At 40.0% G+C, this 27,480-nt stretch overlaps 1 protein-coding gene across 16 annotated transcripts in view; it reads left to right on the forward strand.

The window, feature by feature from the left end:
- Nucleotides 1-27,480, forward strand: part of LOC124183263 (muscle calcium channel subunit alpha-1) — a 77,002-nt gene that overhangs the window by 8,845 nt on the left and 40,677 nt on the right. For 13 of the 16 annotated variants that reach the window (XR_006870951.1, XM_046571530.1, XM_046571526.1 and 10 more), the window contains 22 exons: nt 2,855-3,362; nt 4,012-4,117; nt 4,221-4,360; nt 4,693-4,799; nt 6,316-6,468; nt 7,357-7,562; nt 9,100-9,203; nt 9,644-9,810; nt 11,354-11,453; nt 11,867-12,012; nt 13,320-13,393; nt 13,609-13,760; nt 14,479-14,596; nt 14,806-14,898; nt 17,243-17,363; nt 17,582-17,673; nt 17,791-18,008; nt 20,767-20,843; nt 21,935-22,076; nt 23,587-23,716; nt 24,415-24,578; nt 25,372-25,459. Coding sequence is in view for 15 of the 16 variants with exons in the window: in XM_046571530.1 (XP_046427486.1) it covers nt 3,067-3,362; nt 4,012-4,117; nt 4,221-4,360; nt 4,693-4,799; nt 6,316-6,468; nt 7,357-7,562; nt 9,100-9,203; nt 9,644-9,810; nt 11,354-11,453; nt 11,867-12,012; nt 13,320-13,393; nt 13,609-13,760; nt 14,479-14,596; nt 14,806-14,898; nt 17,243-17,363; nt 17,582-17,673; nt 17,791-18,008; nt 20,767-20,843; nt 21,935-22,076; nt 23,587-23,716; nt 24,415-24,578; nt 25,372-25,459 (2,994 nt within the window). In the remaining variant the exon portion in view is untranslated. Of the gene's footprint in view, nt 1-1,934; nt 1,958-2,854; nt 3,363-4,011; nt 4,118-4,220; nt 4,361-4,692; nt 4,800-6,315; nt 6,469-7,356; nt 7,563-9,099; nt 9,204-9,643; nt 9,811-11,353; nt 11,454-11,866; nt 12,013-13,319; nt 13,394-13,608; nt 13,761-14,478; nt 14,597-14,805; nt 14,899-17,242; nt 17,364-17,581; nt 17,674-17,790; nt 18,009-20,766; nt 20,844-21,934; nt 22,077-23,586; nt 23,717-24,414; nt 24,579-25,371; nt 25,460-27,480 lie in introns of those variants that run through there. The other 3 variants (XM_046571528.1, XM_046571533.1, XM_046571534.1) reach the window with 3 other exon arrangements.

The following is a 27,480-nucleotide window of genomic DNA, read 5'->3' on the forward strand; positions in this document are numbered from 1 at the left end:
CGGTGCGCATTTATTATACGTATACTTGGTCGGTTCATGCTTGCGTCTACTTGTGGTTACGCTCATGGCTGCAGTCCTACAGGGTGGATGCGAAACCGACGACCCTTAGTAGCATAACTGTAATAAACCCATATGGGCTACTGTTCAATATTTTTGGGATAATTATTCATGAAACTCGCAACTTGTCAGGAGACAGATGGGGAAAAAGGGTTGTTTCTTTCACTTCACGACGGTAAACCATCGGGGAAAAAAATGCTGCTAACAGTTACATTAGACCATACATTCGTATTGTAAAATTTGTGCTTTACAAATTGGTAGAAGAAACTGTTGCCGATACCCTATCCTGATATCAATGCTTATACAAATGTCTATGCTGGAAATACTCGAAGATTTTAGTATTGTAATGCAAAATTGCGCTGCCGTAGCGCCCGTCAAATTCGCCCTACCACCTTTATGAAATACCATAACTTATCTCGCCACGATAGTTTTATACATTTTTAATCCATCAATTGAAACCATATTGCTTAACTCCAGCTGATGTTGAACAAAATGACCGCGTGGAAGGTGCATCGCTTCGACATCTTATTTATTTACTGAGGATCCGGGTTTTTCCACGTGATAATCAATCGGTCGAATTCACGAGCAACCACGGCAAGAGTAATGAAGTATAGGCAGGGTTTCATGATTCAGCGTGGTCCACCGATTATCAGAGAGATAAAGAACATTGAATTTTCCGAGCTATAATAACGACACAGCGCAGCACTAGACCGTCCGGAGTACTACCTGGATTGCCGACCCTCATTCACGTGTCTAATTATAATCGCGAAGCTGTTTTTTCCAAACATATTTTATGCGGAGAGTAGAGACGGCGGTGACAAATTGTCTAACAATAGTGCTCTTTAACGCATTCACTGCGTGGATGCTGTATAGCAAATCCAGAGAAAGAGTCGAATCGGTGTAACATGTATGTATGTATAATAGGGTGGTCCTGAAAAAGATTGTTATTTAAATTGCAACCGGTGCGCCCCCCAAATCGGCTCCAGATAATTTAAAAATAATTCCCTAATTTTTTCAGATGTTTATCTCAACTATAACTCGTACCTCGCAGACGGCGGATTTCCACATCAAATCCACCGAACAGATGTAGATGAAATTTAGTATGAGGGGGTTTGATCTGAAGTTCTGAACTCAGAATTTGAAAATTTAAAGTTGCGGTTCCAATACGGTGGAGCGAAATCCATAAATTCATTTGATTCACATGATTTACAAGCACGTGGCGTCTAGTCAATAGAATACTGGACTTACTAATAGAACAAGATATAAGTTAAAAAATATATGACGCTACACTAATACAAAGCTGAATATGTCGTGATGGCTGTATAGGAGCCAATATCTTTCTAGAGACTGATAGTCAATAGAAATTTTGTTTCCTCTCTCTTTAACTTTCTTATACAGCTATGGGGTTCTTCGTCACGTAGTGAATTTCATGAACTCCCATATCAGTATAACGAGTACCTGGGCCCATTTTCGAGAAGCTTCAGTACTCCGAAAAAATACTATTCCCAAAAGATCGTCTTTTATATTATACTCCTACGCATTTTGGCATGTTCGTGAAATTCTTTATAACCATTTCCGATTCTCGGACGCAACCGAGGGAGTAAAGACATATCCTCGCGCATGTTTTCAATATAATGGTTAATGTCACAGAGACATGACGTAGATATAATAAACAATTCCATGGCACAGACAATAAAATATCAGTGCAGTTCGATTGTGACCCATTTCACCAGAATAGAACCAAGGCTTGAATAATAAGTTAGGTTGTAATCTTGGAAAAGGATACAGCCTGTAGTAAACAGTTCTACAGAGTAAATGTTTTACAGATATATCAATGTACAGAATCGAGTCCTACAAAATAAAACGGGAGTGAGGACTGATTCTATAGAACCCATTAGAAGTAAGTCCTAGAGCATGTGAGAGGTGTCAGGTGTTTGAACATATGGTCTATTTGAAATGTGAAATAACCAGTATATGGTTGGTTCACGAGGACAAAATGTATTTATTTTTTGGAAAGAAGTACAAAAATCGAATTATTTTTGTTCAGTTGTATGTCTCAATCTATGTTGTTAGCACACAATGGGTAGAAAGTTCGCATCTATGAGAGTAAAAATGAGAAAAAAAATCGCATATTTTCGTACTAGGAACTAAACAATATGTTCAAATACCGACACTGACATGTTTTTCGTAAGAATATATGGGAATTTTTTTATCATCATGCGTCTACCTTCTAAAAGCTGCTACCACACTAGTCCTATTTGCACCTTGTCGCATTTTGCACAATACTACGACTCTGGTTATCAGAACGAATGACGCCGAGACACTGCACAGATCGTAGCCCAGGATGATGGCATATTTGTCGTGACGAGGAAAGACCGTTACAGATTAAAATCCGTTACAGCCGTTAAAATCAGCCCGGTAAAAAAAATTTAGGTGGTGCAAAATTGCAATGGTGTGGTTATTACGGGTTAAATCTAAAGTTCAATACGTTCAGCCCTACGCATCCCAGGAGGTACAAACTCATCTTTGACAGAAATCAGGCACTAAGACGACTTAAAAATGCTTAAAAGTAGTGTAAGGGCCTGACATCAGTCAAAGATGATTTTATGCTACCCGGGGTTCGAATTCGCATCATATCTACTACGAATATTTGTAGCGTCCAACTCGCATCTACGGTAGTATTTGGCCGGGCTGCTTGGCCACATATGCACAGTAATTCCAAATCTCTCGACTAAGAGACATAATTGATTATTTGATTCCTTCTTTGTTTTATCAATTTTTCCTCATATGTTTACAGACTAATGTCATCTGTAATCGAGCCATAGCATGAAAGGCTTCACAGCAACAAAAGACAAAGGACGTTTTACACCGGGGATGAACATTATGCTCCGTATAGCCTGAAACCCACGACTCACTAGTATATAGACTATATATAAATATAGTTGTGCTGCAACTGTACATGAAAATACGACTTTTGGTCTGATATCAAAGAAGGACTATCATTAACCCATGAGCACGGGCAATGGCGATGCTGTGGCGACGGCAGCAGCACCCGCAGCCTCATCGTCGTCGTCATGGGGACAACACGGCGGGGAGAGTGCGGCGAAATCACAGGATACGCAACCGGCACCACCTTCCCAGACTCAAACGACACCCGCAACAGCACCGAATACTAAAGCACAAGCACCGAAAAGACCTCCCCGACGTAGCGGAAAACCACTAGCGGACAGACCGATTCGTGCCCTCTACTGCCTACCGCTGAAAAATCCTGTGCGGAAGATGTGCATCGACGTCGTCGAATGGAAGCAACCTTTTTACACTGCTGTCAATGCAATCCGTCCACAACGGTGTTATACTCAATTATCATATTTTCTTTGCCCATTTGGTTTCCACACTCTTTTGTCAACGCTTGGTGTGCATTGTGTTTAGCTATTCAATTTGAAAACATCTTTCATTGAAAAACATCGGAATGATAATCATGATTTCTTCTTTCTTCATGGCATTTCCGGCCACATTCATGATCAATTGGCTGCAAACTGCATATTCTCACTACAACTGTATTTCAGGAGTGAGATGTAAACGAAAGTGAAATTTTTTTTTTTTTTAATACCGTATCTGGAGTTAGAATACACTGAAAAAATTGGATAATTGATGCAATGGGCTTAAACATGCCTCATCGCGTAGCCTAACTCAAGGTAATCCCTGCGAGTGCGAGTGATAAAAACAATTCAATCAAAGCCCAAATAAATGTCTCGCTTCCCCCGCTCAAGGGTCAGGTGGTGGCATGTCTTCGTATTAAATCATGCGTATTCTGCTATACTCGCATTCGCAGGTACTATGTGAGGAAACGAACGACCCATATATGTGAGGTATGGACCACACGCTAAGTTGTTATATTTCAATCTCCCAACTCTTGAGAGAGGTTTTCCTTAAATAGATATGTATCATATGAAGACCCTTCGAATGGTTGATCTTGCTGACGATATTCGCAAACTGCGTGGCCCTCGCCGTTTATACGCCGTACCCGAACAGCGATTCAAATTCAACGAATACCTATTTGGTAAGTCGCCGGATACACTAGAGACCAACAGGAGGTGTGAATCACGTAACGTATTCGTATTATAGAAGTATACTTCGTGACGTAATTTCGGTTATGTTTTCAGGAAAAAATCGAGTACGTCTTTTTGGTAATATTTACGGTCGAATGCGTTATGAAAATCATTGCCTACGGATTTGTGGCACATCCCGGTGCCTACCTAAGAAACGGGTGGAACTTGCTTGATTTTACGATCGTAGTGATTGGGTAAGTTATAGTGATAGGGGTGTATATTTAACTTCCACGTATCAAGTTTCGTGTTTATCATAAATAATTATCATTAGTTACCCTGTGCTTGTCCAACTTCCCGTATAAAAATTTCCCAATCATTCAGAGACAGTGAAAAGTAACACCCTGTACCACCGAATACCACTTGCAGAAAAAAATCTCAAATCCCTCAACTTTTTTTAGAGGTACGAGGTTTTTCACCCCAAAGTTGAGGGTGTTTCTTTAAGGGACTAGAATGACAAATAAGATTTAACTCATTGCAAAAATTAGGACGATTTGACTGTATTTTTCAAATTGTTTCCTTCTGATAGAATGATCAGCACGGCAATGGTATGGTTCATGAAGGAAGGTTTCGATGTTAAGGCTCTACGAGCCTTTCGTGTATTACGACCGTTGCGTCTAGTTTCCGGTGTGCCAAGTAAGTATAGATCAGGAGTCAGCTACATTTTTGGGTAGTCATTTCAGACTGAGTCGTTCTGATTTCTCTCGGTCACTATTGCATAATATGGTTGAACAAAATGACCGTTAGCTGTTTCGGGAGCGGTGGGTTAGGTCAAACGAGGCTTCTGAAAATGAGAAACGTTTTTTTTTTAAATGTCATTATAGATTTCATGAATCTTGGATTCTTTACTGGGATAGAAATTAAATCAGGTGTGTCTCTTTAAAATTATTCGTAAAAAACGTAGATTTCTACATTGTAAATTAGGAAATCCATCGAAAGTAGCAAACCGCGATCACATAATATAAATATAAGCTTGTATAAAAGCATATTCATAATCTCTTTACTGACAAAAGCAAACTTGTAACCCAAATAGTTTAATAACAAAATGAAAACAGAACTGTTATAAATCATGTGAACATGATCAGTTGACGGGCATCCCCCTTCCCAAGAGACAGCTGACATTTTTTTCCAACTTCCCCTAGCTCGGTTTTCAAATTAAAAATTTAAAATATTTAATATACAGAAAAATGACTGCAAAAATTTGGATTTTTATGAAATTTGATACTTGAAGGTTTTTTGGGTCACTGATCACAAATTTGACATTGGACTTCCAAAGTTCGAATGAGATAATGACATCATCATTATTATTATCATTGTTGTTGTTTTTGTTATTATTATTCATATTGTTGTTATTTTAGCCCGAAACGAGTTTGAAGAAGGTAACTTCACGAGCTTGCTCATGATCAGCCCAAACCGCTCGTTCCGAAATAATATGATAGATATTTTTCTGGGTACCAAGTCCCAGCGAGTGTGATATGACTTTTTGAAATAAAAAATTTCCATTTTCAAAAGCCTCTCTCGACCTAACCCATCACTAGTGCATCGGCTGATGTCATTTCGGTGATAGGTATCAAGAGATCAATCAAGTCAATCGAAAATTACGTTGTCTGTAAACACTGCTAACAAGTGCAGCTGGATCCCGGACTAGTACACCATACAGTTTTATAATGAAAACCTACGATCTAAAACAGTTGTCTAGTTCAAGGTAATTTACTCTTACCGAGTGGAACATCAAAAGTGCCCGAGCAGGATCGTATCGATTCTCTGCTCAGTAGAATGGGAACTAGAAATATGTTGTGCTAAATAATTTTGTTTCCTCAATATTCTGTAGACAACGATGTCGCACAGCAGTCGAAACGAGTAATTCCAGAAGAAATCATATAAATAAAAAAAAAAATCCAGCTTGTAGTGAAACGTGATTAGTTTGAAGGCAGTTCGAATAATAGAAATAATATTGTGACAATTCCAGTAGATTTGTTGGAATTGTTCAACCTCAGAATGTTACATATCTTACTGCACCCTTTTATTCAACGGGCAATCCCATGGACTTTTTGGAAATAAAATTCAATTCGATTGCGGAGAAAAAGATATTATTACAAAAATTACACGGCATACTACATAAGTATATATCAGGATTTGATTTTTCCAACAGGTTTACAGGTGGTTCTGAACTCAATCTTACGAGCGATGGTTCCATTACTACACATCGCTTTGCTTGTACTATTTGTCATAATTATCTATGCAATCATTGGTTTGGAACTATTCTCCGGGAAAATGCACAAAACTTGCTGGAACAACAGAACGGGTAAGCGTATTACCTGCGTTGCATTCCATGCTTGTCGGTATCGGTTCATTCCATGCAAGCCGACCCCACTGAAGCTAAAGACTGTATAATAAGCATAGCTGTAGGTATAGAAAGCACTAAGGGACTCCGGCATAAGCGATCAAGGAGTCAAAGTTGAGTTACGACACGTCTTTCTATTTTCGTAGACCGTATTTATTTTTTTTAAAGCATATAAGATACAACATTTCCATTTTCATTTTACAGACGAAGACACATTATACATGACACGCCATTCTTTGCAGTGAAATCATAAAACACAATGCTTCCAGCGTGCTGTTCACTGGTGTTTATTCGCGACATCTTGATATTCCCCCTATTGCTAAATTTTCTGCATTTTGCAATAGTTCTATGGTTTACCGATTAGAGTAACGATCGGTGTATTACTGTATTAAAAACGTGTGGCTATGATTAATTTACAAATTGTAGTGACTAGGACTCCCATTGATTTAAAATTATTGAATCTGTAGATGAAATTGGCCTTTTTGCAATTTTCCTTGTCGTGTATTGTGCCTGAGTGTCGAATTTCAAGTGGATATCTATTATATCTCCGAGGTACGTCATGCCGATACTTTCTCAATCGTAGCTTTAGGGTCTATCTCTATTTTGTAACTGTTTGTTGTTGAAGGGAAGGCTTGTTGAAAAATAAAATGTTTTATAAATTTTCACGCTCTGAATCAAACTCTTAGGCTATCTTAAGTTCTGAAAAATTCTTTGATACGAGGGTTAAAATCCTACGTCGGAGTCCCACCAGCTGCTACTAAAATTGTAATAAAAGATATTTTAACCCTAGCGCTAAAGTCCAGAAAATTCAATACGCAACGTTTTCTGATTAAATCCATAAAAATATAGGAGAAATGATGGATGAGCCACATCCGTGCAGCTTGGAGGAGGCTGGATTCAAATGCGAGGATCGTTTTGGGGCAGATTATATTTGCAGCAAACAATTTTGGGAAGGACCAAATCTCGGTATCACAAACTTCGATAATTTTGGCTTAGCGATGTTGACTGTTTTTCAATGTGTCACTCTCGAAGGATGGACAAACGTTCTGTACGATGTGAGTAAAAACAAACATATTTTGATCTCAATGTCAATATCGACATCGAAATGGTTACAATCGGGACACAAAGAGTGAGTCGTATCCATGTGTGTACGTATAAACTAATCTCCATGACGTATGATGCAAGTGCCTACCGCGTAAATTCTCGATAGAGTGCATTGCCAGCCTAACTTCATTGGCTTATATATTGTGAGTACCTTACCCGTGTAGCCTCTGATTTTGAAAATTTTCACGATTCCTATATACCCATACATTATATATCCATGGGGAACAGGATATTCTACGGTGGCTGGAGTTTCGATTATTCATTAGGTTGAAAGTATAATTTACATTAGGTATGCGCATCCGTTGTTATTGGTCGGGAAGTTTGAGTGGAACAGATGAGATTGAGCAACTTGTAGCATTGGGATATCAGAAGTAATCAGTATAAAAAACACAACCCTTCAACTTCCTCAATTCAGCATGATCTAGAAACTGATTTTTTGAATCAACAAAAATGCGCTATGGCAGTTATATATTAATCTAGAGAATTGCGAGTCATAACTACGTTGAAGAGAAAATGTGAATGCAATAGGACTTCTCGAATGTTTAACCTTTTAAGGACGGGACTGGTCGAAATTTCGACCGCTGGGTTGGTCGGACACTCCAGTGAGAAATTCATTGATATTATACACAAATTTCGTGTAAAATAAAAGGTCGATTTCAACGTAAAAATCCCCGTTCTTAAAAGGTTAATATAAGTTCTCCTCTCTGATTCGTTATGTTTTCTTGTCTCTCTACACATTGTCCCTCTATATTAAAAAATAGTTTTCAAATGTAAAAATATAAATTAACAAGAAATTGAACATCATTAACAATCGATCTTTCAATGAAATCGAACAACAGTACAATTTGCAGTTATCTCATGTAACAAACAAGTCATGCGCATGAAGTTACTTTTCAGGCGACAGACAGATAATATATATATATATATATGGTATTTATTTGACAACTGGCTGCATATATTGGTATATCTCTGACTAGGCGAGACACAATTTTTATTGATAGCTCTGTCTGGGACGAACAGAATTATCATCAAGATGATTTCTGGTGAAAATTCTCTTCTCAGGGAATTATCGTATTATCTTTTCAAGACACAATAGAGATACGGAATGGTGGGGTGGAAAATTTTAACACGCGTTGTTGCCAAGAATTTGAAACTTACGCCATAGGCGATGCATCATACAGCATATCAATTGAATGACAGAAATATGCACCTCGAATGGGAAAAAATTGTATATTCGCCGGTGATGTAGAGCTAACGATAGGTGTTTCATTTCTTGCGATAAGTTTATTAGTTTATCATCAATAAACAGTAGTGAAAATGGGTCAAACTTATTCTGTAGATCTCAAAGCGTGGAGATTGAGTGAAAACTCAACTTTCCACCGACGCGCTGGGGTCACTATAATTACTTTTCCTCTTAGAAGAGTGGGAAGGTAAAAGGTACATACAATAATAATAATGAACAAAACTATTTGTAATTATTTATTCCAGATCGAAGACGCTATGGGAAACAGCTGGCAATGGATTTACTTCATCTCCATGGTTATACTTGGTGCCTTTTTCGTGATGAATTTGATTCTCGGTGTGTTATCCGGGTTAGTTAAAATGAATTCCATGCTATAGCAAAAACCTTTACCCACGGGTTGATAGCTAATCTCAGCAGTAACAAGTTTACCAATGGAAAATAGTATACCTAATTCGTGGCGTGATGATTGGAATTGACCATTTTTTCCATCAGTGCAATATCATAAGAACCTATTCGATTCGCTTGCGGAACGAAGGAATACGCGTACATGGGTTTACACAGGAGGTGGTACCTTTACTGCAATCACGCCAGTTTTGCTTATAGAATTGAAACCTATTAACATAACTAGCCATCTTATCATCAATATTATTACAAGAACTTAGACCATCGCTGTCGTTATGATTTCGATAATTTTTAAAGCACAATCACTGGTATACTTTATTTCATTGTAAGTCACACTTTCTGGTACTGTTGTTATGCTAAATTATGAACGTTCACCCCGACATTCAGTGAATTCTCAAAGGAGAGAGAGAAGGCGAAGGCTCGGGGAGATTTCCACAAACTTCGAGAGAAGCAGCAAATCGAAGATGATCTCAGGGGGTATCTCGATTGGATAACGCAGGCGGAGGACATTGAACCAGAAGCCGAGGAGCCTCAGCTGATGCAGGACGGCAAGCGTAAGTGCTAAGTTGTGCTGAGTTAAGGTCTGCACGATACTTGCAACGATCGAAAGTGAAAGTATATTATTATGCTGGGTGAACGAAAATCAAGTCCCGCGTCTTCACCATCCAGGTATTGAGTATTGCGGCTCTTTCGTCCTGCAGAATCTTATTCGATATTCCAATTTTACGCTGTTTCTTACAAGGATACTATCCGTTATGTACACCACCGATTTTATTTACTCTGGAATATGTTGGTGTACATCGAGAAACATTGGATCGTTCTTTGCGTGGTAATTTGGCCCTTCAAAGGGTAAAAACCACCTCTAAAGATTACTCGCAAAAATTAATTTTTTCGAATTTCTCGATATTGACGTAAATTTTTGTGATAATATCAATTAGATATTACCATCTTACTTATCATCATCAGGGGATAGTATACAAAAACGAGTTATCTAATTGGCTGAAGGAGCGAATTTCGCGTTATCTAAGCTTCTTCCGTTCTCGACACATGAGCTGATTTTGACTCACCATGTTTATGGCGAAGCAAGATGTGTTGAAGACATCTGCGAATCCGCGTAATGGGAAGTGTATTTGTAGGTACGAGACTATATTGATAAGGGGCCGTCAACAGATTGCGTAAGTACTTTTTTTTAACAAATTGAACCTCCCTCCCCTATAGTAAACATAACAACAACTGTGCCAAAGGTGCCCCCCGCGTCCTGCTTCTTACGTGAGATCTTAAAATGCAAATGGAAAGGTGGGTTGCGACATAACGAGTTTCTGAGACTCAGTAATCTTTCAGTGCACGCAGTTTTCAATATAATATTTAAAATAATGGATGGATGTGTTTTATCATCATATGCATGTATATGGTGGGTCAAGGGTATCGGGATCCTGAAATAAATTTCGGACGGGTGCAGATATAGTAAGGAAATTTAGAGGACGAGAAATTATATCTTTCCAAAGGGTAGGAAATTCTCCCACATACCCAGAAAGACGGATGTGGAGGGTGGACTGAAAATCTTTAAATGACAAGGGGCGTCAAAATAAAAAACTCGTGCTTACGTTAATTGTGAACGGCGTTCAATAATATATTGTAGAAAGTCTCTGTAAAAGCGGTTCGTTCCAACTAATTTTGGTAGTTGTTCGACGGCCAAGATGTGAATGTCTTATAAATTACGACATAATGCAAGGTATTCAAAAAATATGGCTGTTCTTTCAGTACAGATAGGTATGCGTAAATGGATTTAAGTTGTATTCTCAGTGACGAATTTCCAATTGATGCACAATACTTAATTTTTGAAGTAGGTAATTCTTGCTAATGGTGAGGTCAACATGATACTCCAGCGCTTGACGCAAAGCACAGACTCTCGTATAAAGGAGCGATGGTATCGCTTTACCGAAGTCTTGTGGTATAATGCACTAACTGTTTTACGTGCATGTCCGTATACTACGCATACGCACGGCCGTATCTGCAACGTATACTTGCCTATGAGATTCGCGGGACTTGAATCTAATAGTAAATACTGAATTGTGATCTGTGTGTTATTTCATATAGCGAAACAACAAAACGAGATGGAAAGTATTGATCAGTTGGAGGGTGACGAAGACGTCCAGCAAGAATCGTTCTGGACCAAAAAGAAGCGCGATTTGGAAAGGTAAATGACGTCAAAAAAACTCTTGGATAACCTTCACGTCTATAACCGACGATATATCTTATATTACCTTATACACATTTTTCAATGTAGTAAAATCGGTAATAGGAACAGCAAAGCCTCGATCGTCTACTTGTGCTACTTACACCCTATTCTTCTGCTGGTTCTTCTTCTACTCCCTTTTTTTGTGTTAACTACGTGAACGAAGCAGAAAAAGATAAGTTGATAAATAAAATTTAAGCTACGAAAAATTTAGGATCATTTTTGCTCAACCAAATCATAATTCGAAGTGTTGTTCGTTTAGGCAAGGGGACGATCGGGGTACTACTTGAACGGCTTTTCACGGTTTCGTGCTGTTTAGTATGTTAAAAAAAAATTAAATGATTTTATCGATAAGCGACTTTTTGCTGCCGCAGGGTAAATCGACGCATGAGACGAGCCTGCAGAAAGGCGGTCAAATCCCAAGTCTTCTATTGGCTGATTATTGTCCTCGTTTTCCTGAACACTGTCGTACTAGCTACTGAACACTACCGGCAACCCCAGTGGCTTGACAATTTCCAAGGTGAGGTTATCGCTTGTTCTTCGGTTGTTATTACCTTTTGAAACGCATGCCAGACATTCCACCGAAAGCTGAAAGACCGGCCTTCAGATATAATTGAAATTATTCTGTTCGAGTTCATTTCAAATACATCGAGAGTTTCAAAGTTACTGCGAGAAAAATGTATAGGTATACACACAAGTTCAGAACAATAAACTTTTCAATGGATTACTGACCGATTGGAAAATATATCCAAGAAATGAAAGGCCGACTCTACGTGGAATGTCTTTTACACCATACAAATACCATTATTTTTCTGCCGATGGGTTACTGACATAAAATATGAATTTGATATCTTAACAGCTTTTTCTAAACTGTAGATGCGAGAAGTAAATTCGATATACGAAAATAGTACCTATATTGTGCTACTAGTACCGAAAGTGCGTGATTTCCGATGAGTACGAAATTTGCAGCGTGTACCAAAGGCGAGTGCAGCTTTCACACGAATACGAGTGCTGTACGAGCATTGGTGTTAAGGCAGCATGAGCCAAGGCGAGCACTGCCACGTCACTCAAGTCATATATTGCCCTTCCGCACGCGTGTCACACGCTATTTTTTGCAACACCTCTGAAGGGAAATTTGACTCGAGAAGCACGAAACGTGCCACGTGCGGATGAGAGATATCTGAGTCGTATGATTACAGCACTCGCCTTTGCGTCTTACGCTGCAAACTTCATACTGACCGAAAATCGTCCACTTTTCGCATTAGTTTCGGAATGTTTGGTTTCCGAAACCTGCGGAGCGTACGTGAAGTGCCCCATTACCGAAAAGTGAAAATCATGTCAGTACCCTGTGCGATCACTTCTTACGTAGCGAATCAGCCTGTAGCAAGTCCGCCACAGACGCACCCGCATTCGCGACGCCCAGTTTGCAGGGATTAAACTGTAAGTGCGCGACAGGCAGCTCAGGCACATACGCGGTATGCTCTGTTTTGGGATTACTGCAGGACGTACACCCGAGTAAAGTCGCCCCCCCCCCCCCCCCCCCCCCAATTTTGATGGTCAGAAATAAGGTTGGCAGCACAAGCATCTGACTTGTGTTTATTGAATAACACACGACACATTTGCTCGGTCCACCACTACAATTGGTTAAAGGCTACCGGAGCCAACCTTATTTCTAACCCGCTAAAGCGCGAGGGGTTGACTTTACTCGGGTGTACATGTATTGGCTGGATTCACAGAAAAATCGCGGTACGTGTGGTTATACTTATACAGGTAACGTCAGTCAGTTTAATTTACAGCCTCTAATTCAACATTTTTATTATCCTACAGAAGTAACAAACATGTTCTTTATCGGACTATTCACCATGGAAATGATGTTGAAGATGTACAGTCTTGGGTTTCAAGTGAGTCCAATGCCTATGTTAAATAGATGATTACTTACGACTTATACATTCTAGCTCGCCCGCAATCGCATAATTCATTTGATATTTGAAATAATTCTTACTTCTCTTCATTAATTTGCAATAATTTCCTTTTCCTATTGTATATTATATTCAATTCCGTTGATGCCAAGTATCATCAGAATAATATTTGATCAATTGTATGTGCAACTCGATAGGGTTACTTTGTTTCGCTGTTCAATCGGTTTGATTGTTTCGTCGTGATTGGCTCCATCGGCGAGATGATACTAACGAACACGGAAGTAATGCAGCCCCTCGGAGTATCGGTCCTTCGCTGCGTTCGACTACTCAGAGTATTCAAAGTAACCAAGTAAGTTAAGAAGACACACATAAAGCTGCGATAATATTGTTCTCACAGTACACTAACAGATTATACAATCTTTCCAATAATTCATGTTGGTGGCTTTACGGTGTACGACCATTCTACCTAACCATCTCCACTGAACTGGGATTAACTGTTTGCCCTTTAACCGTTGGGTGTGCTTTAGCACTTTTCCCACCACACGGGCTTTTCCACATCCGATCCCGTCTCACCCCACGGCACCGTACAGCGTGTGTAGTAGAGGCCACGATTAACTGATCGATTTCATCTTCTATCCGCCCAAAAACGAATAACCACCGACTTGCTGCACTTGAAACACAATGTACTATTTTTCACTGAGAGCAATAATGTTCTCATATCACCTTGGGTGATCTAAACTAATCCTCAAAGCCTGTGACTGTGGGGCACCTTCTGCGAATCATAATCTATCACTGTGAGTTCCCCTTTTCCTTTCAATCTCTTAAATGATGCAGTAAATATAATACAACGCAAAAGTCTATAATGACTTGTCCCCACCGCAATATCAACACCGAAAGTCACACTTACTCGTCTTATTACATCTTATGATGTACAGCGAGAACTTGATTACTTTTCAAGGAACAGTCAATGAGTTAGCCGTGTAGACAATTATTCTGTACAAGCTGCAGAAGAAAGATGACCCTGATCCGAATATACTCAAAGTGATTACCATATTTGTATATTTTAGGTACTGGCGTTCATTGTCAAACTTGGTTGCTTCGCTGCTGAACTCGATCCAGTCCATCGCCTCTTTATTGCTCCTTCTTTTTCTATTCATCGTGATCTTCGCTTTGCTAGGAATGCAGGTTTGTGTCACAATACAACTTCAATATTATTTATAGTCCTGGAAACCTTCGCCAAATATGACAATTGAGAATATCATTGGGGGCCATACCATGTACCATATATAAGTGGGGACGTCCTCGAAGATCTATTCCGGCTTGCAGTATGATAACGTATACACACTGCGCAATGATTTACAATCGAAAACTATCACGAACTTTTCTTCTTTCAGGTATTTGGTGGCAAATTCAACTCACCCGGCTCTCAAGAGAAGCCAAGAAGCAACTTTGATAGTTTTTGGCAGAGTCTGCTCACTGTCTTCCAGGTAACAATATACATTACTCTGTCGGATTATGGCGCTACGATGATGGGGGGGGGGATATATAAAAACAGCCATGCTGCTGCACAAGCCCAAAAGACAAGCATCGTCTTATATACAGGTCTTGACACTTTCCGATACACTTATAGAGATAGACTGCGTGATCTTACGCGGCAGCTGCAGCTGAGACCGAAGAACAGAGCTAGTCATGCCGGAGTCCTTACTCTGTCACACGATGAAAAGAATGGAAAGCAACCGCTAGGTAGGGAAAGCGATAAGGCAGGCGGGCAGGTATACTTGCATGAATACACGTGTTACCCCCGTCAAGTCACCGATTAGAATGAGAGGGACCACTCGCAACTTTTGTTTTTGCCAGCCTTGGCACGGCTTCAGCTCGATGCACGAATCGCGCGGCTTATCTCTATAAGTCTATGCACTTTCCTGTGCTGAGGTGTACATTTATTGGATACGATCCAATTTATTTAGGATGTCGCCACAGAGTCGGCCTTAGAGTTTTACGTGCCCCAGGCAAGCTAACGGATAGTCGCCCCCCCCCCCCTCCCCCCTGGAATTGCGAAATTATCGAAATGAATTCAGTTAATGATTCAGCATTCATCCGAAATTTCAAAATTGACACGCCTCACTTTGGTATTGGCGAAGTCTTTTATTACTTCCGAAATGTTCATTGTAGATGCTGTGTCACTTTTTACGGATAAAATTGCTAATGCTAAAAGCCGTGTACGGTGCCCATTGAGACCGTGCGCCTAACCCAACTCGCTTCGACTGCTCTCACTCGAATCGAGTGCATTTGATGTTCACGCCACAAAAATTTTTGAGCTCGCATGGGAACAACCTTGTCTCAACAAAAAACAGAAAATAAGAACATCATTCAAGAGCCCCTAAATCTGTGGCACCCCAGGCTACTATCCGCTTTGCTCGCCCCTAAGGCCGGCGCTGTGTCGCCACGAGACGTTGTGATTGTGTAACATGGTAGAATGTGTGCGAAACAAGGATAGAGGTTTTTGTCTCGTGTCAGTAACACTCTCTATATCTTTGTTACTCGCGCATCTTCAAAAGATGGATTCTGACCAAATCAAGGTTACTGGTATCATCTCCTCCCATCTATCTAGTCGGCATGATAGATCACAAGGGTGGCCTTGAAACAGTTGGAATTCATCTTGGAAGGTGTACATTTACACGATCGCTGCCCCGCCATTGTGTCGTACCTTGGACTAAGTACGAGCCCAATAAGAGATGTATCTCCACATATGCTGACGGTATAGGAGTTATGTATGGGAGTGTCAAGGCCACGGAGATAGGCCTGTGCTATTTGAAGTAGACGAGCCCATCAACGCATCGGTGCCGCGCCGCTCAAGTATAGAATGGAGGCGTCATTTTTCACCAATGCGCCATCTTTGGCCAGTCACATAAGGCGCTTCAATTGTTTTTGGTACGAAAAATCTATTCACTTATTGATCCAATCAGAAGAATATCCTTTGCAGCAAATATCAGTGTAGCTTCTGAGTATTTAATTGTTTGAAAATCAAATTTAACATTGTTCCAAGCTGACCAAACACTTTCGTGCCATTTGTGGCCAGTGATTTTTTTTTCCACGTAATGGTCATATCTAGAAATAGTATGATCGATAGCTACGGCACCGAGGTGGCCAAAATTGGTACGTCTGCACTAATATAACGATACTGACCGCTGATTGAACGTGAAGTCGAACTACAGACACTGTGGTGTGTAATTGTGCAGCCGGGTTAAAGCGAGCGAGACAGATTTAACCTGCACCCATATTGGTGGGTGTACTCAAAGTACCATGGCACCTATGTAATCAATTGTATTGACGATAGCCAAAGGTATTTCAGTATATCCGTGTATAGGGAAGGCGCATTAAGTCTGTTTTGAACCGAACAGTGACATAGGAAATCTCATCCGATTTCCTTATCCAAGACGTATCTGAGCTCATTCTATAACACGTAGCACAAAAACTGATATATGTTAGTGAACATTTTATTGAAATGCTCGAAGAATTTTGAGTAATTTCAATTTCGTGTCATCACTTTTTCTCGGAATTCTGGAATCGCAAATCCTGCCCAATACTCTCTCTACAGTAAAAAGTCAGCTACGCGTTGCGTTGGGAGCCTAACTAAAGTTAGTACCTAACGTTTCAGAATAGCGTAGCATTGCGTCAGGTGCCCACAAAAATTGCTTACAATTGTTAGTACCTCTCATTTTATAAAGTGGGAGGTGAATAGAAAAGTGATACAGTGTGAATGATACCATGATTTCGATACCACTCGACTGCTTCATTATGATTTCATGCGTCACTTGGCTTTACTTGAAGATATTGACCGGGGAAGACTGGAACCAAGTGATGTACGAAGGTATCAAGGCGTATGGTGGGGTATCTGGATTCGGTGCGCTGGCATGCGTATACTTCATCATCCTCTTCATCTGTGGAAACTGTATCCTTTACTGGTACGGACGTGTTACCGTATGTCTGTGAGAGACCGTCCTCAAACGACTAGAGGTTTATTTTGGCGATCTTGTACACTCGATACCAATACTCCTTGTTCTACCATCAGTTTAGGGCTATATCACCTATGTATGTACACGCTTCTGGCGCGTGCAAAACATGCATAGTGATGAAGGATCTCGCCGTCTCCTTAACTTGATAAAACAGATATCTTACTGAATGTTTTCTTGGCTATAGCCGTCGACAATTTGGCCGATGCTGAGTCATTGACCGCAATCGAGAAAGAACAGGAGGAAGAGGTAAATTTGTCATTTTGTGACAGAAGTGCCACCCGGATATGTAAATCCGAGTCCGCACAATTCCGATCTTCCTTACTTCAGAGGGCCACATCATTATTCGTGTATAATCAATTTCAGGCTGAGAAAAATAAATCTCGTAGCGGCTCACTGATACGAGATCACGGTAGCGAAGATGAAGCTGAAGATGGGGAGAATGGCAGCGGTATCGAGGATGAAGATGATGAAGAGATGGAGGAGGAGCAGGAGGAAGAAGAGGAAGAAGACGAGGACGAAGAAGCTGAACAAGATCCGAATGAGACGATTGAAGACTACGAAGTCGCATTGGATACAGAAACGTGAGTTGTTGATTCTGTCCCGTTAGCTGGCGTGGTATAGTTGAATATGTTGGAGATGTACTACACAGTTGCGTTGCTGACTTTACGGGTACCGAGAATACTTTGCCTATCAAAGTATCATTGGTCGTAGAATTGTAGTTCGTGACCACCATTTAAGCCATTAACGCGCTTTAAATTCTTGTATGAATTTATTTCTGATAGTCTATAACTTTCTCTAAGTTTTTAAGACGAGAAATCATTGTCTCCTTATAAAGTGGTTTAATACCGTAAAAATTGGGTGTGAGGGCAACTCCCTCACGCTAACAGCGGTGACATGGAGTCCCGTGGAATAGGTCGAAGGTCCGCCTCGCCGAATATCCATGTTGCGTATATTCGAATAAGAGTGTCAAATATATTATGCGCAACTTCCTGGACGTGATAGTGATCTACGAGCACATTACCTCCAAATTTAACGTGATGGCCACAAAACATTCATCGAACTATCGGTGACATGTAACGGATTTATATTGCTGGCCATATATTTTTAATTCCTTGATTTTTAAATATTGAGGTTCTTATAATTTGTGCGGTGACTGCAATATAAAATAAGAGCAGGTTAGTTTCATCTTGTAGAATGATATGGTATACCGAAAATTCACACAGTCCGTAGACTACATATAATAAAGGCGTGAATAATACAAAGTGTGCACGTTTCCCTGTTTCTTAATTCAATTTGTGTAGTGCGAAGAGTCTGGGTTGTGCGTGCTGAAATAAGTGTGATCACTAGATTTGTGGTCGCTTCTTACGAACTTTGAACAATAACATCTCATGCGCAACCGTTTCATATCCCTGCACGACTCAATTTCATGCTGTATTCCCTGCTTCGAACCTATTGCGCATGTTGCTGAGGGGCACGCTACAGCGGCAGCATGTAAACACAGCTACCATGTGGATTGCCTATGTACCAGGTTGAATGTAGAGAGTACTCGCGATGGAACTATTCTATCGCGCACTCAGCGTCCTGTCTGTCAACTCACGGATGTCTCTGTTATTAGTTTGATCGATTCTATAAACAAAAAATTAGATGGCTTACAGATTTGTGAAACCAAGTTTGACAAAATTGCTGACTATGTAACTCTGCTCCGTGAAGAGGTTGGCTCGCTGAAATCTAGCCTAGGTGATGTTGGTATCAGAGTTGATGCAATTACGAGTTTAGCAAATGACCTTGATCGTCGGCTCAGTGCTGTTGAAACCAGGGCAGCGACGGCAAAAGTCTCGTTGTCTGCGGCCGATGAAGCAGTCTTGTCACCCGCTGCATGTGAGCAAATTGCTAATCAGCTTGTTATCAGTGCTCTGCCTGAAAGTAATGATGAAGATACAAACTTGGTGATTGGCACTCTTATGAAGAAAACTCTTTGCGTTTGTTTGGACAGGGACGATATAGTTAATGCCCGCAGAGTTGAGAAAAAGTCTCGCACTGCGTTAAAAACTGCAGATATTTGTAGTAGGATAATTCATGCTAAAAAGGATAAGTCAGACCTTACAGCTAAACAGATTAATAAGGTGTTTCCTGATTCAAAAGTTTATATAAATCATCGTCAACCAACTCAGTCGCTCAGATCGCCGCTATGACCGTTTGATTATCTAATTACTGCTACTCTTATACTACTTAGCTACTATTACCCTTATACTTTGTATTACTTGCACCCATTGTAGGTATTTTTATTTCTTTTATTTTTGATTCTTTGCCTTATGGTCGTTAGGTGAATTTGTACCACGACCAATAAATAAACTTAATAAAAAAAAAAATAAAAAAAAATAGGCACAGTCTCACGATTGAAGTTAGGAAAACCAGTTTATCCACTTTCTTCGTTTCACCTCACGCTTGTCAGCTAGATTGTATATCGGTGGTACCTTCAACCAATCCAGGCTTCTTGTGACCCGAGCCGCTACTCGGTTTACGAATAATATTTCATTGCCCGTCAATGAATATGATAGGATATTGATATGATTTTCACATGTTTTTCATAATAGAACACTTTATTCTGAGTCTTGCAGATTTGAAAAAATTCAAAATGATCCATTCGTTCTTGAGAGGGCAAAAAAAAAAAAAAACGCGTGTGACCGTCGCGGGGCTTCATGGTGTCAAGCCGTTCTGGCGCATTTAAGACACACCGTGCGTTTTCGTCGATGCGCACCATGAGATCCATCTGAGCAACTCTCTGTTCATTTGTTAGCACGCAGCTGATGTGAAACTTACAGCTCTTTAGAGTGGACTTGTACCCTAAATTGCCTATAATTAGGGGTCCCCGATGCGCATCAACGAAAATGTATGGTACCAAGTATTTGCTACATTTAAAATACAAACTACCAATGTTAGGACTTACTGAAAAAGTCTTTGTAAAACACCCAATTACACTTTGGTAAATGAAGTACATGAAAAGCTGTTAAGATATCGAATTCACATTTCATGATAGTCCTAATTTTTTATACGACGAAGCAACTATGTACATGCATACATATTTACCGTAACATTACTAGGATGCGCGCCCTAAGGACCGTTAATTATATGCAACTGGGGGTACAAGTCCACTCTGAACAGCTCCGAGATTTTCTAGGGCGACGTCAGCCGCGCGCTAGTGATTACAATTCAGTGTACCATGAATTTTCTATAATTAGGGGTCGTTACGGTGTGTATCCACGTAATCTCACGGTATATATATACCTGGTTCTGATCATTTGTCAAGTTTAAAATTAATTACTGTGTCGTTCTGCATAGTTCAGAGAAGGGAGAAGATTCCAACAGCCGTACTAATATGCGATTACAAATGGAGTCCGAAGACGAAGATATAGGAGGTGAGAACAATACATCTCTAATATATCTTATATAACGTACATGTTTCGTGACTGGATAATATAAAATATCTAAGGCGACATACCAGTTGCGACAACAACTCGTGCCACAGGCCGCGATATGCACGTTTTACAATGTTAGACAATGTTTCGAGATGACCATACCTTCCAAGTAATATCCAGGGTGATCTGTTTTAATCGTTCCAGGAAAATATCTCGAAAACTAGAAGAGATATATTAAAAAGTTTGACACAAAACCTGGAGAGTCTCGAGGTGGAAAGATAATAACGGTATCGGTTGATTTGTAAATGGAGCCACTTTCAATTCGGTCAAAATTTTGAAAAATTGAGTAATTTTTTCATGATTTTGAATTCGTCTTCAAACCCTCTATTAGCTAGTCATAGTCAAAATAGCTTTTCCTTACCTAAAATGACGAAGTACTCAAAAAATCACGAAAGTGGCACAATCCATAAATCATTATTTCTGTGTTTATGCTCACTTATGATTCAAATACTGCTGGAAACCCGCGCCTGGTTGGACGCCTTCAGCTTGAGCCGCCTTCAATCTGAAATCGCCCACTTTACGCACTTGTAGCGCAATATACTTATTCTCTACTGCTATTTTTCCGTTTCACATGCGCGACAAGATCAAGTATGACGGAACAGGGCTATACAAAAATACAGGTTCATTTGATCGTTGCTGAACACGAGTGCGGTAGATGCTACCATTTTATCAAGTACCCGGATTCGGATTAAACGTAACATAGCTGTAGGACTAACTCGACTCAACAATAATCATTCATTCGTTTCTTAATTGGAAGGCTTTACTGGCTACACTTACAGAGGTGGATTCTAAGCGAATCAGGACCACCTATGTCGATTGCTGCGCTCGGTAATAAATGGTAGTAGATGACACTTCAAACGTATCAGGTATAGAGATTTAGGTTTCCAAAATTGACTTGTTCCCATTTACCTTCGAGAAACCATGATAAATAATTATCAGGTAATTCCAATTGTAACCTTTATGAGTGTTTTTCACGCCCCATGCACTAGAGTATAATTCATCATCACTAGGCATAGTACATTTATGACTAGTGCGTTTACGTGTGTTTCAAGAAGGTGGCGCAGGAGAGGGTGTTACAGCACGACCTCGTCGAATGTCCGAGTTCAACATGGCGACTAAAAAACAGCCGATTCCAGCTGGCTCTGCCTTCTTTATATTCTCACAAACAAACAGGTAAGACAGAAGAAAATTGACAGTATCCCTCAAGTATTTTATAAAGTGACCACCCGGCTCATAAGGAAGAGGCCCGCATCCTTCAGCTGTACTGTGAAGCGTTAAGTTACCTCAATCAAGCGGCCTGTACCGGGGCATTTCATGCAAAATGCCCCTTAGGAAGGTCTTCTCTACATGGGCTATGCAGGGTGGTCGGTTGTTATTTTCATCAGCGAATATTTCAGAAACGAAAAGATATACGTACAAGAAAAAATTTTATAAATAAGCGAATTTAAATTGGTCACGAGCCAGCCCTCGAACTTCTCGATCTCACACGACTGCACGTTCCAAGTTCATACAGAAAAAAATGTAATTTATTCGTTATTGAACACCAGCGATATGCCAATATGAGAATGGATAAAAATTCGCAGGAGTTCAGATCGTAATTAACGCGTTCCAGGATTGGCTAGTGCGGCCACGTGCTGACACGTGGTTTTAGCCAGAGCTACACGTCAACCGTTGAATTCCTTAGCCGGTCGACATGCGACACTGGTTCGAAGTCGATTCTGGCACACGCCTACGATCTAAGCTATCATGAATTTCTACGTATTTCTACATTAGCATATCGCTGGGGTTCAAGAACAATTATATGACTCTGTATACCTGTGCATACTATAACGCTTTATAAGGCCTTTGCACGGAATGACCCGATTAAGGGGTGCACTCGACCAAATACTCAGCCCGGGTAATGCTGTATAACATATGTAAGATAGCACCGAGAAAAATGTTATAAATCTTAATCATACCCGTTAATAACGGACAGATTTACCGCTATATCGGGTGCAAAGTTGTACGTTCGTCCGCTTGCAAAGTGCGCTCGAAAACAGAAACTTTTGGGATCGATTTCACATGCACAAAAGACGAATTTTCAAAGGGACTGGGAAAAAAAAACTGTGTGCAATAAGAGCGGAAGGCGATTTCATGAGTGTAATCACCACCATGCATCACTTATTTCACAAAAAATACGTTTGTTCATATTTTTCCCGATGACGGGAAGACCTGAAAATTGGGTGATTTTCACATCTAGGTGCACAATATTATATCAGTACTGCAGGAAAATCAAGTTTTTTGGCATCTGATTGTTGACAGATGATTTCTGGAACGGACCATATACATTATACGTATATCGTTGATCATTGGATATTTAACTCTTATTCGGCAGATCTGACGGGTGAATCGTACGTGATACACTCGGAGCAATCTGATGAGCCTACGGTAAAGAAAATATTCAAGCGAATGACTTGAAAAAATTCCGAAGTACCCTTTAGACATGAGATTTACTGGTTGAGTAGCTTTTTCCGCCCAAATTCTACTATGAATATATTTTTAAAAATGTACGAATTTATGAATACACTTGAATTCTATAGACTATTGAACTTGGCGTCGGATCGATTTGACCCCAGGGTGCCGAGTAAGGGTTAATCTCATTCAGTTCCTATACTTTAAAGCTACTGTCCTCGTCTTTTTTCAGATTCCGGGTGTTTTGCCACTGGCTGTGCAACCACACTTATTTCGGGAATATAATACTGGCCTGCATTTTGATATCATCAGCAATGCTCGCCGCTGAGGATCCGCTGTCTGCAGAAACGGACCGCAATAACGTAATATATAACAACAACCACTATTAGTGTTTTTGAATAATATGACATAATGACTGCTTTAGAATTGAAACCAGTGGATGTTGATGGTCTTCCGTGTTAAAATTAATATATCTAAGGGTGAATCGAAAGATCTAAAAATTGTTGACTACCCTCAAAAATCAAATATATCGCTGAGATAAAGGTCTCCGTGCAACGATTCGATTTTTTGAAAATTTTTAGAGGGCGCGCGAGACGCTCAAAAACGCCATTTTTAGCGTTAAATTTACGTAATCACTGATAAACGGAAACTTCATTCCAAAAATTCGAATTTAATTATATAAAGTGTCCAGAAATATGCTCTTTCAAACCCATATTTACGGAACACTAACAAATAGTTCATAAACGAACTTTTTAGCCACCTATAAGTCATGGTGTCCGGCCTATTACTGGTATACAATTATCTGGGGCACTGACTGCGTGTAAGATAAGTACCCCAGATAGTACTTGCTATGTCTAAAATAAGTACCTACCCCAGATGTAACTTCCGTTGCCTACTTGCCAGTTAGGCGTTGTTTGTATCGTTAAACCTCAAGAATGAATCCTCCCTCCATGTATGGTTTGAGTAATGTAGCAGAAGGCTCTCATTACCTACTGCAGAGCGCTAATTAGTAATGAAATATCCGTTGTATGTACCTGCAATACGATAATATTTTTTGCAGGTCCTGAAGAGTTTCGATAATTTCTTCACAACTGTGTTTGCGGTTGAAATCTGCCTAAAAATGATTTCTTACGGATTCGTGATTCACGAGGGAGCATTCTGTCGATCTGCGTTCAATCTCCTGGACCTGCTTGTCGTCTGCGTCTCCATTTCGTCTATATACCTGTAGGTGAAGATGTATGGGCATCACAAGTGTAGCGAAACCAGATATACCGTAAATTTATGGTGAACATGGAAGGTGGGGTGCGCATGCGTCAACACGTGCACAGCTTTTACACAAGTTCAAACAGTCCAGCGTTTGTCACGAACTACTGCTAACCTGCGGTTCATAAAGATGGATTGGGATGCTCGTAGCTTGTTAATGACATGACGAGCGTCATACAAGAGGTCAGAAACCCATTTCGTCAAGTAGGTTGGCAGCAGTTCGTAGTGCGCGCTAACTTCCGTTCACTCGTGTAAAATCTGTGCATGTGTCGACACATGCGCACTCGACTTTCTTGTTCACCATAAATTCATAGTACGTAACATAGGCATACGCAAGGGGTGGAAATACCCCAAAGGTCTTGAGTACCGCCTTATATACAAGTTACACATTTTCGTTTAATGATCTACGAATTTGTCTGCGACATTTAACCCTGACTATTTAATTTCTGATTCCTGGGTTATTCAAATTTTTTATGACGATATAACCCGAACTACAACTACGGTTAATTCCAAAATATCCTTGTGAAAGCCGATGAAACGTATTATACATTTAACACGAAACAAACACTAAGCCCTCAGAACATCCGCCACCCCTCCGAAATCTCTGAAGAAGTGTCATTCTATGCTGTGGCCTCTCCACTCTGTAATGTCAAATTTTTAACTTCTGTCCGAAACAATCCTTTGCTTTTTTACATTTAGATTCATGATTATGGTACACTATGTGCATTGTTTTCTTTTCATTTTTTTCTTGCAGGCCCTCCGCTATGGCGGTGTTGAAAATATTTCGGGTACTCCGAGTACTGAGGCCTCTACGTGCCATCAATCGTGCCAAAGGATTAAAGGTATGTTGCCACCGATTGTTCTCGATTATTATCCGTATAATAATATTATTATCCTTCACCTTCTCGTCGGTTTTTTTGTCAGACTACAACAATTCACGGTCGTCACATGCGCGTTATTCGATAAGATTGGCTTCCACGCCTGTTTTCACTGTACTACATCCTTGTGCAGATACGTTTAAAATGTATTGGGTTTTGGCGGATATAACGTAAAAAAATCTATCGAACCTCCTATAACTGTCGAATATGCTACCAGTAAAATTCAATTACCCCCAGTAGTATTCTTGCGTACGTACTTGTCACGTTGATTTTTGTAGAAATAATTTTTTTTTAAATAAATCCACGACCTAGAGTCCAGCTTTTTTGTCATTTATGGTCTAGCCAGGATAGAATTTTTTCGAGAAATATCTATTCATTCGAAACAAAGAGGCGTCAAATGCAGAACATCATTACTTTATTTGACATTAATGAAAGATGGATGAAATTATTTCAATGTAAGTATCTGCAGCGTTACACAAGTATCATATTATACCGTGACTTTTCGTGGATGCGGTACAGTGGATTCCCTATATACCACCAACCAAGGCACGCCGCGTCCGTGTGTACTAGAGGTACGGACCACATGCACGTGGCGTGCCTACGTTGGTATGATCTAGGGGAATCCGCTGTGCCGCATCCACGAAAAGTCACGATGTTTTCGAACATCGGTAGTAATACGATATATACGTGCCTATAGATCAATTTTCTTATAGATGTTTTATACAAGAAACTGTGTAAGAACTATTGATATTACAGTTTCTGATGAATTCCAGTTTTATTGTAATTGAAACCAAATCAGTTATCTACTTGCATTTTTATTTGTTTTGTCATTTGAAAATGAGTAATTCCCCACTCTACGGGCCTGTAGATACTTACTTGTGTAGTTGAAAATTCTACAATTTTCATCGATAACTTACTATTTTGGAAAACAAAAGACTCTGTAAGTGGAACATCGAACATAATCAATAGATTAAGAAAAAGTTCTAGGATGTGATTTTGGCCTCGAACTGCACGATCCTTTTTTTTTTTTTGTTGCGTCGGCCTCGGTAGTCAAATGGAGAGCGTGGCCCCCTTACGCTCGCATCACTAAACGAACCTGATTACACCAAAAATGACATTAATCAATACGTGAATTCTTGAAAGAAAACGCAATAAAACGCCGCAGACTTGACTTGAACTACGAGTATTTTGGTGGATTAGAAAAAGGGCACGTTTCTCAGCATACCTATAATAACGATTTATGTACAGTAGGGGGACCAAAAAAAAAATTTCCTTTTTTTTCGACACGCATGGATCGAAAAAGTTGATTTGCGTGCTAACACAAATTCTTGTGAAAGGAGAGCCCTGTAGCTTAATTTTAAGAGGTCATTCACGCAACTTTTGTATTCCGTATCTGATTAACACGTGAGTAATCACAGGGGCACTGACAGGGGAAGCATCACCCTATTTCTGAAGTAGCGGACCATGCACTCGTTAAGTTTCGAATGTTTTTTTCTGCACCCATACTTCGCTGAAGCCGACCATTCGAAACAGTGCAAATGTGACGATCGACAAAAGTTCAAGATTTTTGGAATAAAGCAGTAATTCCCATCCACCCGATAAGATTTTCGGTTGTAACACGCGAAGAACTTCACCAAAAAAACGATAAAAAAAAAACAAGTGCACTGTGCGCTTATTCAGTAGTAGGGTGAAGCTTCCTCTGTCGCTGCCCCTTTGATTTTTCACGTGTTAATCAGATACGGAATGCAAAAGTCGCGTGAGTGACATTTTAAAATTGAGCTACAGGGCTCTCCTTTCACCTGACTTTGTTTCAGCTCACATACGAAATTTTTCGATCCACGTAAAAAAAATAATTTTTTTTTGGGCCACCCTAATGTGATTGTATATTTTTCCTATGCCTACACTGGAATCCCGATTTCGTCCACCTGTTGAACGTAGTTTAAAAAGAAATCGTCCCTGTGTAGATATGGTCCTCCACTGACCAC

Source organism: Neodiprion fabricii, chromosome 5 (genome assembly GCF_021155785.1).
Source record: "Neodiprion fabricii isolate iyNeoFabr1 chromosome 5, iyNeoFabr1.1, whole genome shotgun sequence".
Classification (NCBI taxonomy): Eukaryota; Metazoa; Arthropoda; class Insecta; order Hymenoptera; family Diprionidae; genus Neodiprion; species Neodiprion fabricii.